The 14,989-nt window shown below is 42.6% G+C and overlaps 1 protein-coding gene and 1 pseudogene across 1 annotated transcript; both read right to left on the reverse strand.

The window, feature by feature from the left end:
• Positions 1-4,631: 4,631 nt before the first annotated feature.
• Positions 4,632-5,912, reverse strand: LOC117403137 (uncharacterized protein K02A2.6-like; annotated as a pseudogene).
• A 133-nt stretch (positions 5,913-6,045) lies between these two features.
• On the reverse strand, positions 6,046-12,953 carry LOC131696732 (uncharacterized protein K02A2.6-like). The gene is made up of 3 exons (XM_059024785.1): positions 12,773-12,953; positions 7,793-8,465; positions 6,046-6,124 (listed from the first exon to the last, which is right to left on the reverse strand). Exons 1-3 carry the CDS (start codon positions 12,951-12,953, stop codon positions 6,046-6,048), a joined length of 933 nt encoding a protein of 310 aa, XP_058880768.1.
• Positions 12,954-14,989: the final 2,036 nt, after the last annotated feature.

Genomic DNA, 14,989 nt, shown 5'->3' on the forward strand with positions numbered 1-14,989 from the left:
ACACATTACAAGACCGGCTCTCTCGCCGGTCTCAAACAGTAAATAATAAAAGACGGACGGTGCTCGACCGCCCGCACATAAATACAATAATGATTAGGATGGACGGATTCGTCCGCCCGCATACAAATACAATAATAATAATAATAATAATAATAATAATAATAATAATAATAATAATAATAATAATACAAAACATACATATATACAAATGGGACGGGGTGTACTCCGTCACAGTAATACACACCGCTGTATTACTTACCATCATTATTATTTCCTGTTTGTTTCGCCGTCAGGCACTGGACAAAAACAACTAATAAAAACAAACCTTTTCACCTGGATTACAAATGTCTGTCTGTTCTTTAATCACCTGCACCTGTATGTAGCCTGGTTAGCAAGTCCGGGGTGGACTTGAGGCTGGCAGAGGAGAGTGTAGCGTGCACGGGGGAAGACAGCAGTAGGGCTGGTAGGTGACGTAATCACACACAAAGACTTAAACCCTATATATGCTCCTTGCAACGCAGCCGGCTCTTTTGTACAGCGGTATCGGCGCTATGCTTTAGTGCGAGAGGTCGCGGGTTCGCGCCCGTCCTCCGCCTGTGTGTGGATTGCCTCGCCCCGTGTGATGCGCCTGCCTGTGGGAACCAAGATTGCTACATGTACACTATTAACCACTGTGCCACATGTACCTATAGGTCTGACTGCACATTATTCCTTTTCATACTGTTTAGGGAATGTGGTAATTAATATTATTCATGAAATATATAACAAAAGCAAGAAAAACAAAATGTCCCCAAATGGAAGGTTTAGTCCCCAGGTTGAGGTACAATACCAAGATGTGTGTGTCAAGAAGTCCTCAGTTGTCAAGAATTCCTGAAACTGTCCCCAAAAGGTGGTGAAATGTCAATCTGTTGTTTAAGGCCAAATTGAAAATCTCAAGTGATAATTATGGTTACAAACAGTTCCCAAACACACCTTATTGGTTGTCTTGTTGACTATTTGGAAAGTGGTGTCCCTACAAGGGCTGTTCCAGACATGTAATAAAAACATGTGACCCACTATGTAATAAAAACAAGTATGTGTGTGTATGCAAGGGAGAGCTGCGATTGGCCGGACTGGACAAGGATGTGGGAGCAGCAGGGGTACAAATACCTGGGACACACGAAACCGGGGGAAGAGAGGGTGGGCGAGAGAGAATCTGAGGTTACCCAACCTGTGTTAAGGTCGGGAGTGCGTAAGGAACGGGGCAGAACTACAATTTAGTGAGTGACAGGGGAGTTTGTCATCTTGGTGGCGTGGTCCTGGCCCAAACAGGGACTCCGGACGGTATTGAGTTCTGTTCAAAACAATAAACTGCTGTCATTTAAACCTGTACACCTTGTCTCCAGTGGCATTCATCCTGTTGAGAGCCTGAGTCATCACAATATATATCTAAAATATGGATGCGCCATGAAAAAGGGAGAGAAAAAAAAAAAAACATGACATGACAAGTATGGCTAACTCATCTTAGGATGTCCTTAGGCCACGATATACTGTACAATTGACAACATGTTAACTCAAAGAGGCTCTGTTCTATGCTGCATTGTGAATAACAGGTAATTATCACATATAACAGTAAGCAGTGCAATACAATAATTCAGGGGCTATATTCAACAGGGAGGTAACTATTGCTGATCATAAAGTCGATGTGTTTAGTTGTCCACTGCAGAAAACATTCAGTCACATACCCTCAGTGCAGTCAATGATGGCCTGTTCAGCTGCTTGTACTGGTGTCCAAGGAGGGAAAAACCTGCTCTATTGTAAAAAGTGGCAGTATCTTGTGGTGATTCAAACTCTCGACCAGCTCCATTGAATGTAACCCGAGCATCTTGCGGTGATTTACCCGAAGACGGGCACGGTGCAACATGCCGTACTTAATTCCAGCAACACGCAACTGGTATTTAACTTCATTAAAGGCAGCCCGACGCCGTGCCAGCTCAGCACTAAGATCAGGGAACACAAAAACCTGGGACCACTGGAAATAAAGCTGCCCTCAATTGCAGGAAAGACAAAGGATCTGCTCTTTGATTTTATAATGATGCAGCTGTATGATCATGGGCCTTGGTGGATCGCCCTGCCACGGTTTCAGGGCCAAGGAACGGTACACTCGATCAATCACCGGTGGATTATCAACGCCCTCCCCAAGCACCTCTGTAAAAAAAAAAATAGCCATGAAACTAGTTGAGCTCTGTGAAGTTGGCCCCCCTACAAACAGCACAAACGTTGAGTCAAAATATCACTCGTTTGAACTATGTTTGTGCCGTTGAAACAAACGTTTGTGCTGCTATAGTTTAAGATATTAACGATTATTTTTTTAGGGCAGTGACGTCACTCAGCACCCCTACAATGCCGGAACTGAACCAAATTTGTTGCATTCGTTTGTGTTACGTTTGTGCTGGTCACTGCTGCAAAATGAATGTTATTGCTGTTTTCCTTCAAGATTTATTCACGATTCTTTTAGGACGAGTGAGGTCACAGTCCCCCTATAATAACGAGTTTAAACCAAATATGTGTCATTTGTTTGTGCTGGTCACTGCTGCAAAATGAATGTTATTGCTGCTTTCTTTCAATATGTATTGACACGTCTTCGATAAGAATGTCACTTGGTAAGCGACGCTGCTTACACAAGTGAATACTAACAAAATAAATATGAATAGCAATGGAAGAAAGTCCAGTCTCTCTTTCATCACTGGCATAGCTTTATTCCGATCAGAGCGAGATCCTAACACAATTTTTAGGAAACTATAGAAAAAGTGTGTCCTCTTATTCACTTACTGTTTCATAGTGTAATTAATCTGAAACAAGCGTACACTGAGGATGCATAGACAATGTTGCTTCTTTTTTTTTTCTTTTTTGTGCATTTCAATTTTCAAGTTCTACTTACTATTATTCAGTCCTCTTGCCTTAAATGTATGTACATTATGAACACTGATATTCCGTGAAAAACCCCAATATGTACAATTACTTCCCTAGTGCTGTTTACACTCCCCTTCTTAAAGGTATACTCTGGAAACACGTCACTAACAACCTGACCTAGCACTAACGAATGATATTAATAATAATAATAATAATAATAATAATAATAATAATAATAATAATAATAATAATAATAATAATAATGTACAAAACAATAAGGCCTCTTATAACACTAGTAGTATTACAGTATATTCAGGGGTCTAGGGATTTTACTATGTAGCTTTTTTTTTTTTTTTTTAAACAAATCAAGTAAAAGTCTAGAAATTAAAAAAAAAATATTCAGAAGTTTTTCAGCACATATTGATTTACATATTTTCGATGAGCTGATATATAGAGGTAAGTCATTTTTAAAAAAAGGCAAATATACAGGTGGGACGATTCTGTTCTTGTATAGGGGCTGTGACGTCACGCGAAAAATTGTCCACTCTGGAAAATGGTCCCCCTGGACTTTTTTTCATAGATTATTTTATTTAGAATAGTGTGGCGGCAGCGGGCGGTCATTTTACACAGGATATCATGGCTTATCGTATGCAAAATGTCCATCTCCGTCACCACACTATTTTTCATAAAGTAATTTCCAGAATAATTTTCCTGGTCCTATGAAATACATTGTATTATAACTCCTAGTATTCACTAGTTAGTGTGGACAGTTCAATTCACTTTCAATATGTGCAGTCGATTGCCTCGGCTGCCTCTGCACCACGTTTGCACAGGTGTTTAAACGCTTGACTTAAACGTCTGCCCGTTCCGGGAATTCCTTCTTTATTACATCTATAATAGTATTAAAGGCAGCCGATTAATGGAACCATGTCACATTGAAAATGAAATGCCAATTGAAAATGCATATTATTGAACAGTGCGTAATAAAAAAAGGAATGTTTTAGGCCCTTTCAAGGTTTAATTGAATGTAAGCATATGGAAGAAAATAAATCGTATTTATTGAAAAGGGGCATGTTTATAAAATGCAAAGGAAATAGATAAAAACTGAAAATATAAAAGATAAGAGTATTTAGATTGGCAAAAACAATTGCCTGTGGCTGAGAGTTATGTGCCAAACGTTTTTATTCAAATACTTTTCCTCCTGATGATGATATCAATTCCATTTAAAAATTGTAATAACCCGAGATCCAAGAGTATAACTTAAATCACAGTGTCTTTATTAGAACAATCTCTGTTGAAACCTACACATTAGTGTTCTCTAACTAAGGATTTCCTCGACCGACTGGTATCCTCGGAGAGGGTAAGTGTATAGGGCGCTACTGACCTCTAGTGGCATAACTTGAACTGCATTATATACATAAGCATTCACATTACTACATTCTCACCCCCTTAAGATTTCAGCTTCTCTAAAATTTGGAAACAGTTTAAACAGTTATAAACAAAATGTAACACTAATACACCAAATGTCTCTGAACTATGGCAATAGTCCATCCTTAACTGTACATAAACATTTAATTTTCAAACTTTTTTTTAAAAATGTATTTATTTATTTATTTTTACAACTCAAAGTCCTTCAGGTAACCAGGCTTTTTGACAGTTCTTTGGGAACGACGCACAGCTTGTGCCATGCTTTGATTGTCCCTGCCCACCTTTGGGGAACTCCCAGTTTGTTCCTCTGTTTAAAAAGCAAGCTGCTCTGAGACAGTGTCCGCATTGCTTGGAACAAGTTCATCTGGCATGGTTACTCTAGCTGGTGGTTGTAGAACCTCTGCAGTTGTGTCCTGCACGATATCCTCTGACCCAATGGTGTTGTCCTGTTGTCTAGACAGGATCTGATCTATGTGTCTGCGTACTATTCTGCCATCTCCCAGCATTACCTTGAAAGATACAGGACCAGTCACTGTTGCAATGACTCCTGGTATCCACTTGGGACCGTGACTGAAGTTTCTTGTCATCACAGAGTCTCCGTCTCCAAAACTCCTCCCCTTTGTGTGCTTGTCGTGGTGTTCCTTTTGTTTATTCTGCTTAAGTTCCACTTTCCTCTTTAAATCGGGATGCACTAAATCCAGCGTAGACCGAAGTTTCCTCCCTAGTAGCATCTCTGCTGTAGAGAGTCCTGTGGTAGTTTGCGGTGTTAACCTATAGCTGAATAGAACCCTTGACACTTTAGTTGACATACTTCCTTCTCCCGCTTTCTTCATCATCGTCTTGAATATTTGAACGGCTCGTTCTGCGAGACCGTTGGAAGACGTATGAAACGGGGCTGATGTAACATGGACAATGCCATTTTTGTTCATGAATTCCTTGAACTCTGAGCTGACAAAACAGGTGCCATTATCAGAAACTACCATTTCTGGTAATCCCTGATTGCTAAAACTTTTTCGCAAACAGTCAATTGTAACAGCTGATGTTGCTGAAGTTACCGGATAAACATCCATCCATTTGGAATGAGCATCTATGAGTATCAAAAACATCTGTCCCATAAATGGTCCTGCATAATCTATGTGTAATTGCTTCCAGGGTTTGTCTGGCCACTCCCAGGGATGTAGCAGGGCTGTGGCTGGTGCTTTCTGGTGTTACATGCTACATGCCTTTACCCGTGTCTCTATCTCCTCATCTAGTTTGGGCCACCAGAAATAACTTCTGGCCAGAGCCTTCATGCGCGAAACCCCTGGATAGCACTGATGCAGCTGTTCCAAAACAGCCTGTCGTCCTCGCTGTGGGATGATGACACGTGCCCCCCACAAGACACAATCGGTCACCATCGCTATGTCTTCCATCATCAGCACCCTGTCTTCCAGACCTGTGGATTGGGAAGTGTCCGGCAGTGGCACACGACTCAAGGCATCTGCGTTGCCGTGGTCCTTACCCACCTTGTAGACTATCACGTACTCATACGCCCGCAGTGTCACAGCCCACCTCTGGATCCTCGGTGACACCATCTGTGGAACAGCCTTCATTTCTTTGAAGAGTGAAAGAAGCGGTTTATGATCTGTGCATATGGTGAACTTTCTACCATAGAGATACTTGTGAAACTGTTGCACCCCGAAAATCACAGCCAGTACCTCTTTATCAAGCTGAGAGTAGTTTCGTTCAGCTGATGTGAGTGTTCTTGACATAAAACCTATAGGTCTCTCCCACCCATCCGGCATGAGGTGTGAAAGTACTGCACCTACCCCGTAGGGGGAGGCGTCACAGGACAGAATCAGCTCTTTCTCACTGTCGTAATGCACAAGTATACAGTGCCTTGCGAAAGTATTCGGCCCCCTTGAACTTTGCGACCTTTTGCCACATTTCAGGCTTCAAACATAAAGATATGAAACTGTAATTTTTTGTGAAGAATCAACAACAAGTGGGACACAATCATGAAGTGGAACGAAATTTATTGGATATTTCAAACTTTTTTAACAAATAAAAAACTGAAAAATTGGGCGTGCAAAATTATTCAGCCCCTTTACTTTCAGTGCAGCAAACTCTCTCCAGAAGTTCAGTGAGGATCTCTGAATGATCCAATGTTGACCTAAATGACTAATGATGATAAATAGAATCCACCTGTGTGTAATCAAGTCTCCGTATAAATGCACCTGCACTGTGATAGTCTCAGAGGTCCGTTTAAAGCGCAGAGAGCATCATGAAGAACAAGGAACACACCAGGCAGGTCCGAGATACTGTTGTGGAGAAGTTTAAAGCCGGATTTGGATACAAAAAGATTTCCCAAGCTTTAAACATCCCAAGGAGCACTGTGCAAGCGATAATATTGAAATGGAAGGAGTATCAGACTACTGCAAATCTACCAAGACCTGGCCATCCCTCTAAACTTTCAGCTCATACAAGGAGAAGACTGATCAGAGATGCAGCCAAGAGGCCCATGATCACTCTGGATGAACTGCAGAGATCTACAGCTGAGGTGGGAGACTCTGTCCATAGGACAACAATCAGTCGTATACTGCACAAATCTGGCCTTTATGGAAGAGTGGCAAGAAGAAAGCCATTTCTTAAAGATATCCATAAAAAGTGTCGTTTACAGTTTGCCACAAGCCACCTGGGAGACACACCAAACATGTGGAAGAAGGTGCTCTGGTCAGATGAAACCAAAATCGAACTTTTTGGCAACAATGCAAAACGTTATGTTTGGCGTAAAAGCAACACAGCTCATCACCCTGAACACACCATCCCCACTGTCAAACATGGTGGTGGCAGCATCATGGTTTGGGCCTGCTTTTCTTCAGCAGGGACAGGGAAGATGGTTAAAATTGATGGGAAGATGGATGGAGCCAAATACAGGACCATTCTGGAAGAAAACCTGATGGAGTCTGCAAAAGACCTGAGACTGGGACGGAGATTTGTCTTCCAACAAGACAATGATCCAAAACATAAAGCAAAATCTACAATGGAATGGTTCACAAATAAACATACCCAGGTGTTAGAATGGCCAAGTCAAAGTCCAGACCTGAATCCAATCGAGAATCTGTGGAAAGAACTGAAAACTGCTGTTCACAAATGCTCTCCATCCAACCTCACTGAGCTCGAGCTGTTTTGCAAGGAGGAATGGGCAAATATCCAATAAATTTCGTTCCACTTCATGATTGTGTCCCACTTGTTGTTGATTCTTCACAAAAAATTACAGTTTCATATCTTTATGTTTGAAGCCTGAAATGTGGCAAAAGGTCGCAAAGTTCAAGGGGGCCGAATACTTTCGCAAGGCACTGTATCTGTGGATTGCATGAGCTTTTTGGATTTCTCAAAAGCAGCCTCCTGCTCTTTTTTCCATTGCCATTTTGTGTCTTTTCTCAACAATTTGTGCAGTGGAGCCAGCAGTGTTGACAGGTTAGGTAAAAACCTGTTATAATAGTTCAACAGTCCTAAGTAAGCCTTAAGCTCTGTTATGTTGGTAGGTGCAGGTGCATTTTGGATAGCCTGTACCTTGTTCTTAAGTGGGTGTGGTCCTGTGGCATCCACTTTGTTACCCAGAAACTCAGCCTCACCTCCCAGAAAGGTACACTTACTTCTCTTTAGCCGTAGGCCTTCCTCCTCCACTCTCTGAAGTACCTTGCTTAGCGTCTGCAGGTGCTCCTGATCATTCTTGCCCGTCACCAGGATGTCGTCCAGGTAAATGGCTACATGGGAAATTCCCTGCAGCAAACCCTCCATAATTCTCTGAAAGATAGCTGGACTGGATGAAACCCCGAATGGAAGACGGTTTACAGTAAATAACCCTTTGTGTGTGTTTATAGTTACATACTTTTTTGATTCCTCATCCAATATTACCTGTTGATAGGCATGACTCATGTCCATTTTGCTGAATTTTGCCCCTTCTGAGAGCTTTGCAAAAAGAGCTGCCCACTTAGAGAATTTCACTGGTTCAATTATTTTGTCTCTCAAGAGGCGGTCCAGCTCAGCCTCCACCTTCGGTTTCATAGCATAAGGCACAGGTCCTGCCTTAAAGAACATTGGTGTTGCCTCTTTATCAACATATATTTTAGCCGGTGGGCCTCGCAATGTCTCCAATTCCTCTTTGAATACATTTTCATGTTTCTTCAACACACCCTGGAGTGTTGTTTTGTCTCTACCTATCTGGTTTACAGTGCCCCAGTCTAATTCCAACTCCTTAATCCAACCGCGGCCCAGTAGGTTTGGTCCTTTGCCAGACACTACTACTACTGGCAGCTGTTTAACAGTCTTTCTGTACTGTACAGTTGTTTGCAGCACCCAATGTTTTCACTCTTTCGCCTGTATAGGTTCTGAGATGCAGGGAACATGTCTTTAGCTCAGGTACTTTTGCCCCATTCCTTAGTTTTGAATTGTAACACTGGAACCCGTGTCAACCTCAAATTGCACATCCGACGTGTTGACTTTTAACTCTAATGTGATAGGCACTACCTTGGGAATGCTTGTCTCTGTTATGTTATTCATAGTGAACACGTCTTCACCGTCACTTGCATCTGTTTCAGGATTTTCGCTAATGTGATGAGCTCCATGTTTTTTTTCCACTTTTCCCTGCTTTTGTTTTCCTCCCCCTCTAGGTTTGGTTTTCTCCACAGGTGAGTTCGCCCTGCACGCTTTCCTGATGTGCCCCTTTTTTCCGCATCTGTGACACATTTCCTTAAGAAAACGACAGTCATTCGCCATGTGCTCACCACCGCATCTATAACATGCCCTCATAGTCCCGCCAGATCGTGGTTCCCTCCACGTTTTTAGCTTTTGCACTGTAGCCTGGCTAGCATGTTTCCAGTTAGCACCATTGCTTCCTTTGCTTTGCCATTGTAAATCCTGAACGTCGTTGTTCGCTGTCTCCAATGCCTGAGCAAGTTTCAGTGCTTTTTCAAATGTTAACTCGGTTTCTGCTAACAGCCTGCGCTGAATACGATCATCGTCTATACCACAGACTAGCCTGTCCCGTAACATTTCCTTTAGCCTATCTCCATAGTTGCAATGTTGAGCCAGTTCTCGTAGCACTGCCACATATTCAGTCACACTCTCATTTGCCTGTTTGTTTCTCGAGTTAAATTTAAAGCATTGAACTATTTCGCTGGGCTTTGGGTTGCAGTGCATTTTCAACAGTTCAGCTAAATCATCAAACGATTTGTCCCCTGGCTTATCTGGACTTAGCAAATTTCTCATCAGACTATATGTTTGGCTTCCCACCGAACTTAAGAGAATCGCCCTTTTTTATTGCCGTTGTCAATCTCATTTGCTTCAAAAAAATGTGACAGCACTTCGCAATATTCCTCCCATGTCTGTAGTTGACTATCAAACGGAGCGGTTGTTCCTACCGTGGCAGCCATGTTCCGTTGTCTGTGAGCGCTCTCGCTAACGTTAGCAGGTTGGGCCGAAGCTATGCAGCTACATTTGTCTCTTCTCCTTCGTTGTCTCCGTTTTCAACGACCTAAGACAAGTTGTCCGATTTCCTCGTCGCCATATGTAATAACCCAAGATCCAAGATGCAAGAGTATAACTTAAATCACAGTGTCTTTATTAGAACAATCTCTGTTGAAACCTACACATTAGTGTTCTCTAACTAAGGACTTCCTCGACCGACTGGTATCCTAGGACAGGGTAAGTATATAGGGCGCTACTGACCTCTAGTGGCATAACTTGAACTGCATTATATACATAAGCATTCACATTAGTACAAAAATAAAAAAATAAATAAACGTTTGGCAACGAGACAGAGGTTTGACTTTTTTATCTGTTGTAATCGGAGCCATTACCAATGACTTCATTTTTTATAAACTTTATGCATGTACAGTTGCGTGGTTTCCTGCAACTAAATAAATCATCAGGTGGCGTTCTTTCAATTATTTGTCCATAAAGTTAATTATTAGCAGCAGCAGAGCAAAAGCAATAGTTGATTTGACTTTAACACAACTGCAAACTAAAAGGCAGATAAAGAGGGGTAAGCTAGATGGGATACAGTAGTGAAATACTTAAACCCTGCATATCACATTGACGTGTTTCCAAATTAGCGATTCATTTTAGAATACATTTCGCCACACCAAAGCTCGCTTTGTTGCATTTTGGGATAATTCTGTATTATGAAATGTATCAAGTAGCCTATTCTATTTTGCGGTGGTATACCAACACCTGTACAAACAAACACATACATGCATATGTATTTCTCGTGTGTTGTTGATTACTCATTTAAAAAAACAAAAAAACAAAAAAAAACAACAACATAACTCCCCTACAAAATAAAAGAGAATATCTTAAAAAACCACAGCTGCACTAACATTAGCTTCAACGGCACAAACAAAAGAGACAAGTTTGGTTCAATTCCGGCATTGTAGGGGGGCTGAGTGACATCATTGCCCTATAAAAATATTGTTAATATCTCAGAAACAATAATAGCAAAAACGTTTGTTTCAACGGCAGAAAAACCGGCACAAACGAATGTGACAAGTTTGGTTCAATTCCGGCATTGTGGGGGGGCTGAGTGACGTCACTGCCCTAAAACAATAATCGTTAATAACTTAAACTATAGCAGCACAAATGTTTGTTTCAACGGCACAAACGTAGCACAAACGAATGCTATAGGACTCAATGTTTGTGCTGTTTGTAGGGGGGCCAACTTCACTGAGCTATGTAGTTGGCCTGAATCCTTCAGCTCCCTCCGGTATTCCAATCACCCTGATGTTCTGCCTGCGTGAGCGTGTGACAGGGTCTCGCTCGTGTCACGTGTGTTGGTAGCCACTGTTTAAGCAATACACCTTATTCACGCCAGACTCAAAACGAGGCTTGGAGTGCAGCTGCTAGCTTCCGGTCGCTGATGTCTCCAACTGCAGTGGAGAGAAGTTGCACTGTTGCGTTCTGTTTTGTGGTTCTGATTTAAGAAATAACCCAGTGCACATTGCCCTTTTTAGGTGCTAAAACTCCAAATTCTGTACACGTATTATATATATATATATATATATATATATATATATATATATATATATATATATGTATATTTTCTGAAGAGAAATCTCAACTTTCATTTCTGTGTGAATGTACATATTCTTCATTATAGTCACAAATTTGATTACATTTCAGTTATAGTGTCCGGGAGCCAATTGAGCATTTCCAATCAGTCCTAATCAATAGATAAGTAAGATGCAGAAGCTTGAGATTATGCATGGATACTAAAGGGAATGTGTCTTGTGGGATGCAGTGCCCAGTTTGTATTAAAAAAGTGTACTAAGAGTCTTTATTAAGCACAACTGAACAAAATTACAAAAACGTTTAGTAACGTGAGTTAACAAAAAATATGCTTGTTACACAATACTTGGTCAGAAAGAAGATCCTTAACGTTACATTAACTCCAAATAAACTGTACAGGAATAACAGAAAGAGGGACGTTTGATTCTTGTTTTTAAAATGTCTTTACTTACCTTCTTATTATTATACTTACACGTGTTCCACACACAAAACATTGAATGTGCTAATGGAACAGTGGATTAGTATACAACTGAACAGAATCTTAATAATGGGATTAATAACTGAACAGAACTAAGCCTGGAGAAACCAAGCATAGGTTTTCGGATATGGTGCTAACTGAACCCTGTAAGGTGACTAATTCTTTTTCATTGACCGGAACACCTTAGCCCTAACGCTACATCCATTCTCCTGCCTCTTAACTGTATTTAGAAAACAATAAACACATACTTATACCAAACCAATAAACGTTAAACAATACAAAGGCTTAATATCAACATCAATATTAATTAAAGTAAACGTTCTCTAACTAAAACTGCGAGATCTACACATATTTTACAAATCTATAGGCTAGTAGCTTATTCACTTTCCGATCACAAATATGCTTGCTAAATTTACCTTCTACTTCATGAAAATAACACTCAATCCAATTGCTGTACCCTTTCTGCTGTATGTTTTTTGGAATCCTCGCATTATTATCTGACCAATTATCAATTTCTTCAACTTATTTGAGAAACAAATATTAAAGATTTCGACCACAAAGCGATATCATCAGTAGCTGCGGCGGCCATGACAGTTGCTCGCACACCAAGCCTCGTTTTCAACCAAACATTGCCGCTGCGTGAATAAGTGAATAAGGCTTTGGGTGGAGCTGAAATGCCGGCACAGGCGAGCAGGATTTATTAATACAAAACAGAAACGAAAGTAAATAAAAGTGGTCATGTGACGTTACCAGCCATGGTAACGCACAGAGGACACATACAGCAAGCTGTACAAAAATACAAAATAAAACACAATACAAAAACTACAAATAAAAGGTGCCGCAGAGGGCGAGCGTTCCAGGAACCGGCTACACTACGTAACCCTCGCTATACATCACATGGAATCACTATCCCCTAAACTAACCTACTGATAAGCCGGTATTCATACCACGACTCCTGCTGCTTCATACGGCCTTGGCTGGGCATTGCCTCCACAAGCACCGCCTGGAGTCCCAGGGCTGCGCAGCTGTCGTTCCTGCAGCGCAGACCCTCTCCTCCCGAGTATATGCCGCTCCCCTTTGGCATGGCGTTACAGTCGCCACGAGCCATCTCCCGCAGATGTTTTTGAACTGACGGACACTCGGTCAAGACCCGCCCACCTGCTGATTGAGGTCCAGCACAGCCAATCACTTGCTGCACTTCCCCTCAACCAAGCTAGCAGGCAGCAAGTCTCAATCGAGCGCCCGTCTGTAAAGAATAATGTAATCAAACAAATCAACTCCAAAACGATACACAATAAACCCATTTCCCCATACAAATGATACCGACACTAATTTACACACATGCAGGGCAATCGCCCTGGTACAGAGCGGTTTTCAAGATCATCCAGTTTCAGCTTTTTTTAGTATTATAAGCGGACAGGGAAGAACATAATGACTCAACAGACGCAAGCTGATCCCCAACATCTGTTAAGGAATGCTCCAAATCTGTAAGCTTGTCCTTGAGTTGAAACTGTGGCTTGCAATGCAGATACTGTAGATCGGAGTTCCTCAAGGAACTCGGACCGGAGCGCTGACACCTCGGCTCGAATGCTGGTAAGGAGTTCTCTGATCGAGACTGGAGACGACTCGTCATCCGTGGCCGCCATGTTGTCAGCCACCGACAAGGCCCTGTCCAAATCGGCGATTGATTCTGTCGGATTACACTTTCCTCTGTTCTGTCTGAAAGCCGTGGTACAGTTTTGTAAAAACTGAGTTGTTAATAGTTTAAATTAAATATTTTTGCGGAGCAGTTTATACAAGTGTCCTATTCCATGCACATGCGCCGGAAGTCCGATCAAAACTTTTTCAAACACACATTCCCATACCTGGAACATGCCATGAAGGACACATTGAAATAGGAAACAAAAATAAACACTTGATAAAAGGACTACAAGTTCAGAAAAATGATATTCCCTCATCCATATTAATTCATAAAAGCAGGTAGACTTCAAATAACTATATTTGTGTTTTGCTTCGTTCAAAGGAAAAGAACAATAAAGAGATTCCTTCTTTTTAAGTGATTATTGTGCATATAGTATATTGTAGCAGGGCGGTAGAAAGCCCTGCTGTTTAAATATATTATTTATTTATTTTTAGAACGGGGTACGCCTCCGCCCCTGTGCAGTGTATTGTTTTGCATTTGTTTGTTTTAGTTGTTGTAGTCGTATTATTATTATTATAATTGTATTTGTTATTTAGAAGTATACATGATGGCGAAGCGCCGCGAGTTGTGTTATTGTATTGTTTATAAATGTGACGTCCTGCGCCTGAGTGGGAGGAGCCAGAACGTCCACAGCACAAGAGGGGGGAGTCGGTGCGTCCACAGCACAAGAGGGGGGAGTCGGTGCGTCCACAGCACAAGAGGAGGGGAGTCGGTGAGTCCACAGCCCAAGAAGGGGGAGTTGGTGCGTCCACAGCCCAAGAGGGGGGAGTCGGTGCGTCCACAGCCCAAGAGGGGGGAGTCGGTGTGTCCACAGCCCAAGAGGGGGAAGTCGGAACGTCCACAGTCCAGGTATCCGCCAGCAGAGGGAGAGTTCCTGCTGGTTCCACCTCCACCGCACTGGGAGGACTGTGTGTCGCTCCCACCTCCACCAGCAGAGGGAGAATACCTGCTGGTTCCGCCTCCACCTCCATGGGAGGACTACATGCTGCTCCCACCTTCGCCAGCAGAGGGAAAGTACCTGCTGGTTCTGCCTCCGTCATCGTGGGAGGACGACTTGCCGCTCCCACCTCCACGAGCAGAGGGAGAGTACCTGCTGGTTCCAACTCCAACGCCGTGGGAGGACTGCTGGTCGCTCCAACCTCCACCCAAGAGAGAGAAGCAGGAGCTGCCTCTCTCTTCAGGACAGGACGGTCCGGGACAAGATGCTGGTGGTCCGCAGCTGCCCTGTCATGCATTGCCTGGGGATGCCAGTTCGCCATCGCCTGGGGATGCCAGTTCGCCATCGCCCAAGGACGCCTTACTTGCACCGCCCAAGGATGCCTGCCTTGCACTGCCCAAGGATGCCTGCCATGCAACGCTCAGGGATGCCACGCCTCCGGAGGGTCCGCTGCTGTCGTCGCCTCCCGAGGGTCCTGCTTCGCCTGGGGTCGCTGTGGGTCCTG

The sequence above is a fragment of the Acipenser ruthenus genome, chromosome 5, assembly GCF_902713425.1.
Source record: "Acipenser ruthenus chromosome 5, fAciRut3.2 maternal haplotype, whole genome shotgun sequence".
In the NCBI taxonomy this organism is placed as follows: Eukaryota; Metazoa; Chordata; class Actinopteri; order Acipenseriformes; family Acipenseridae; genus Acipenser; species Acipenser ruthenus.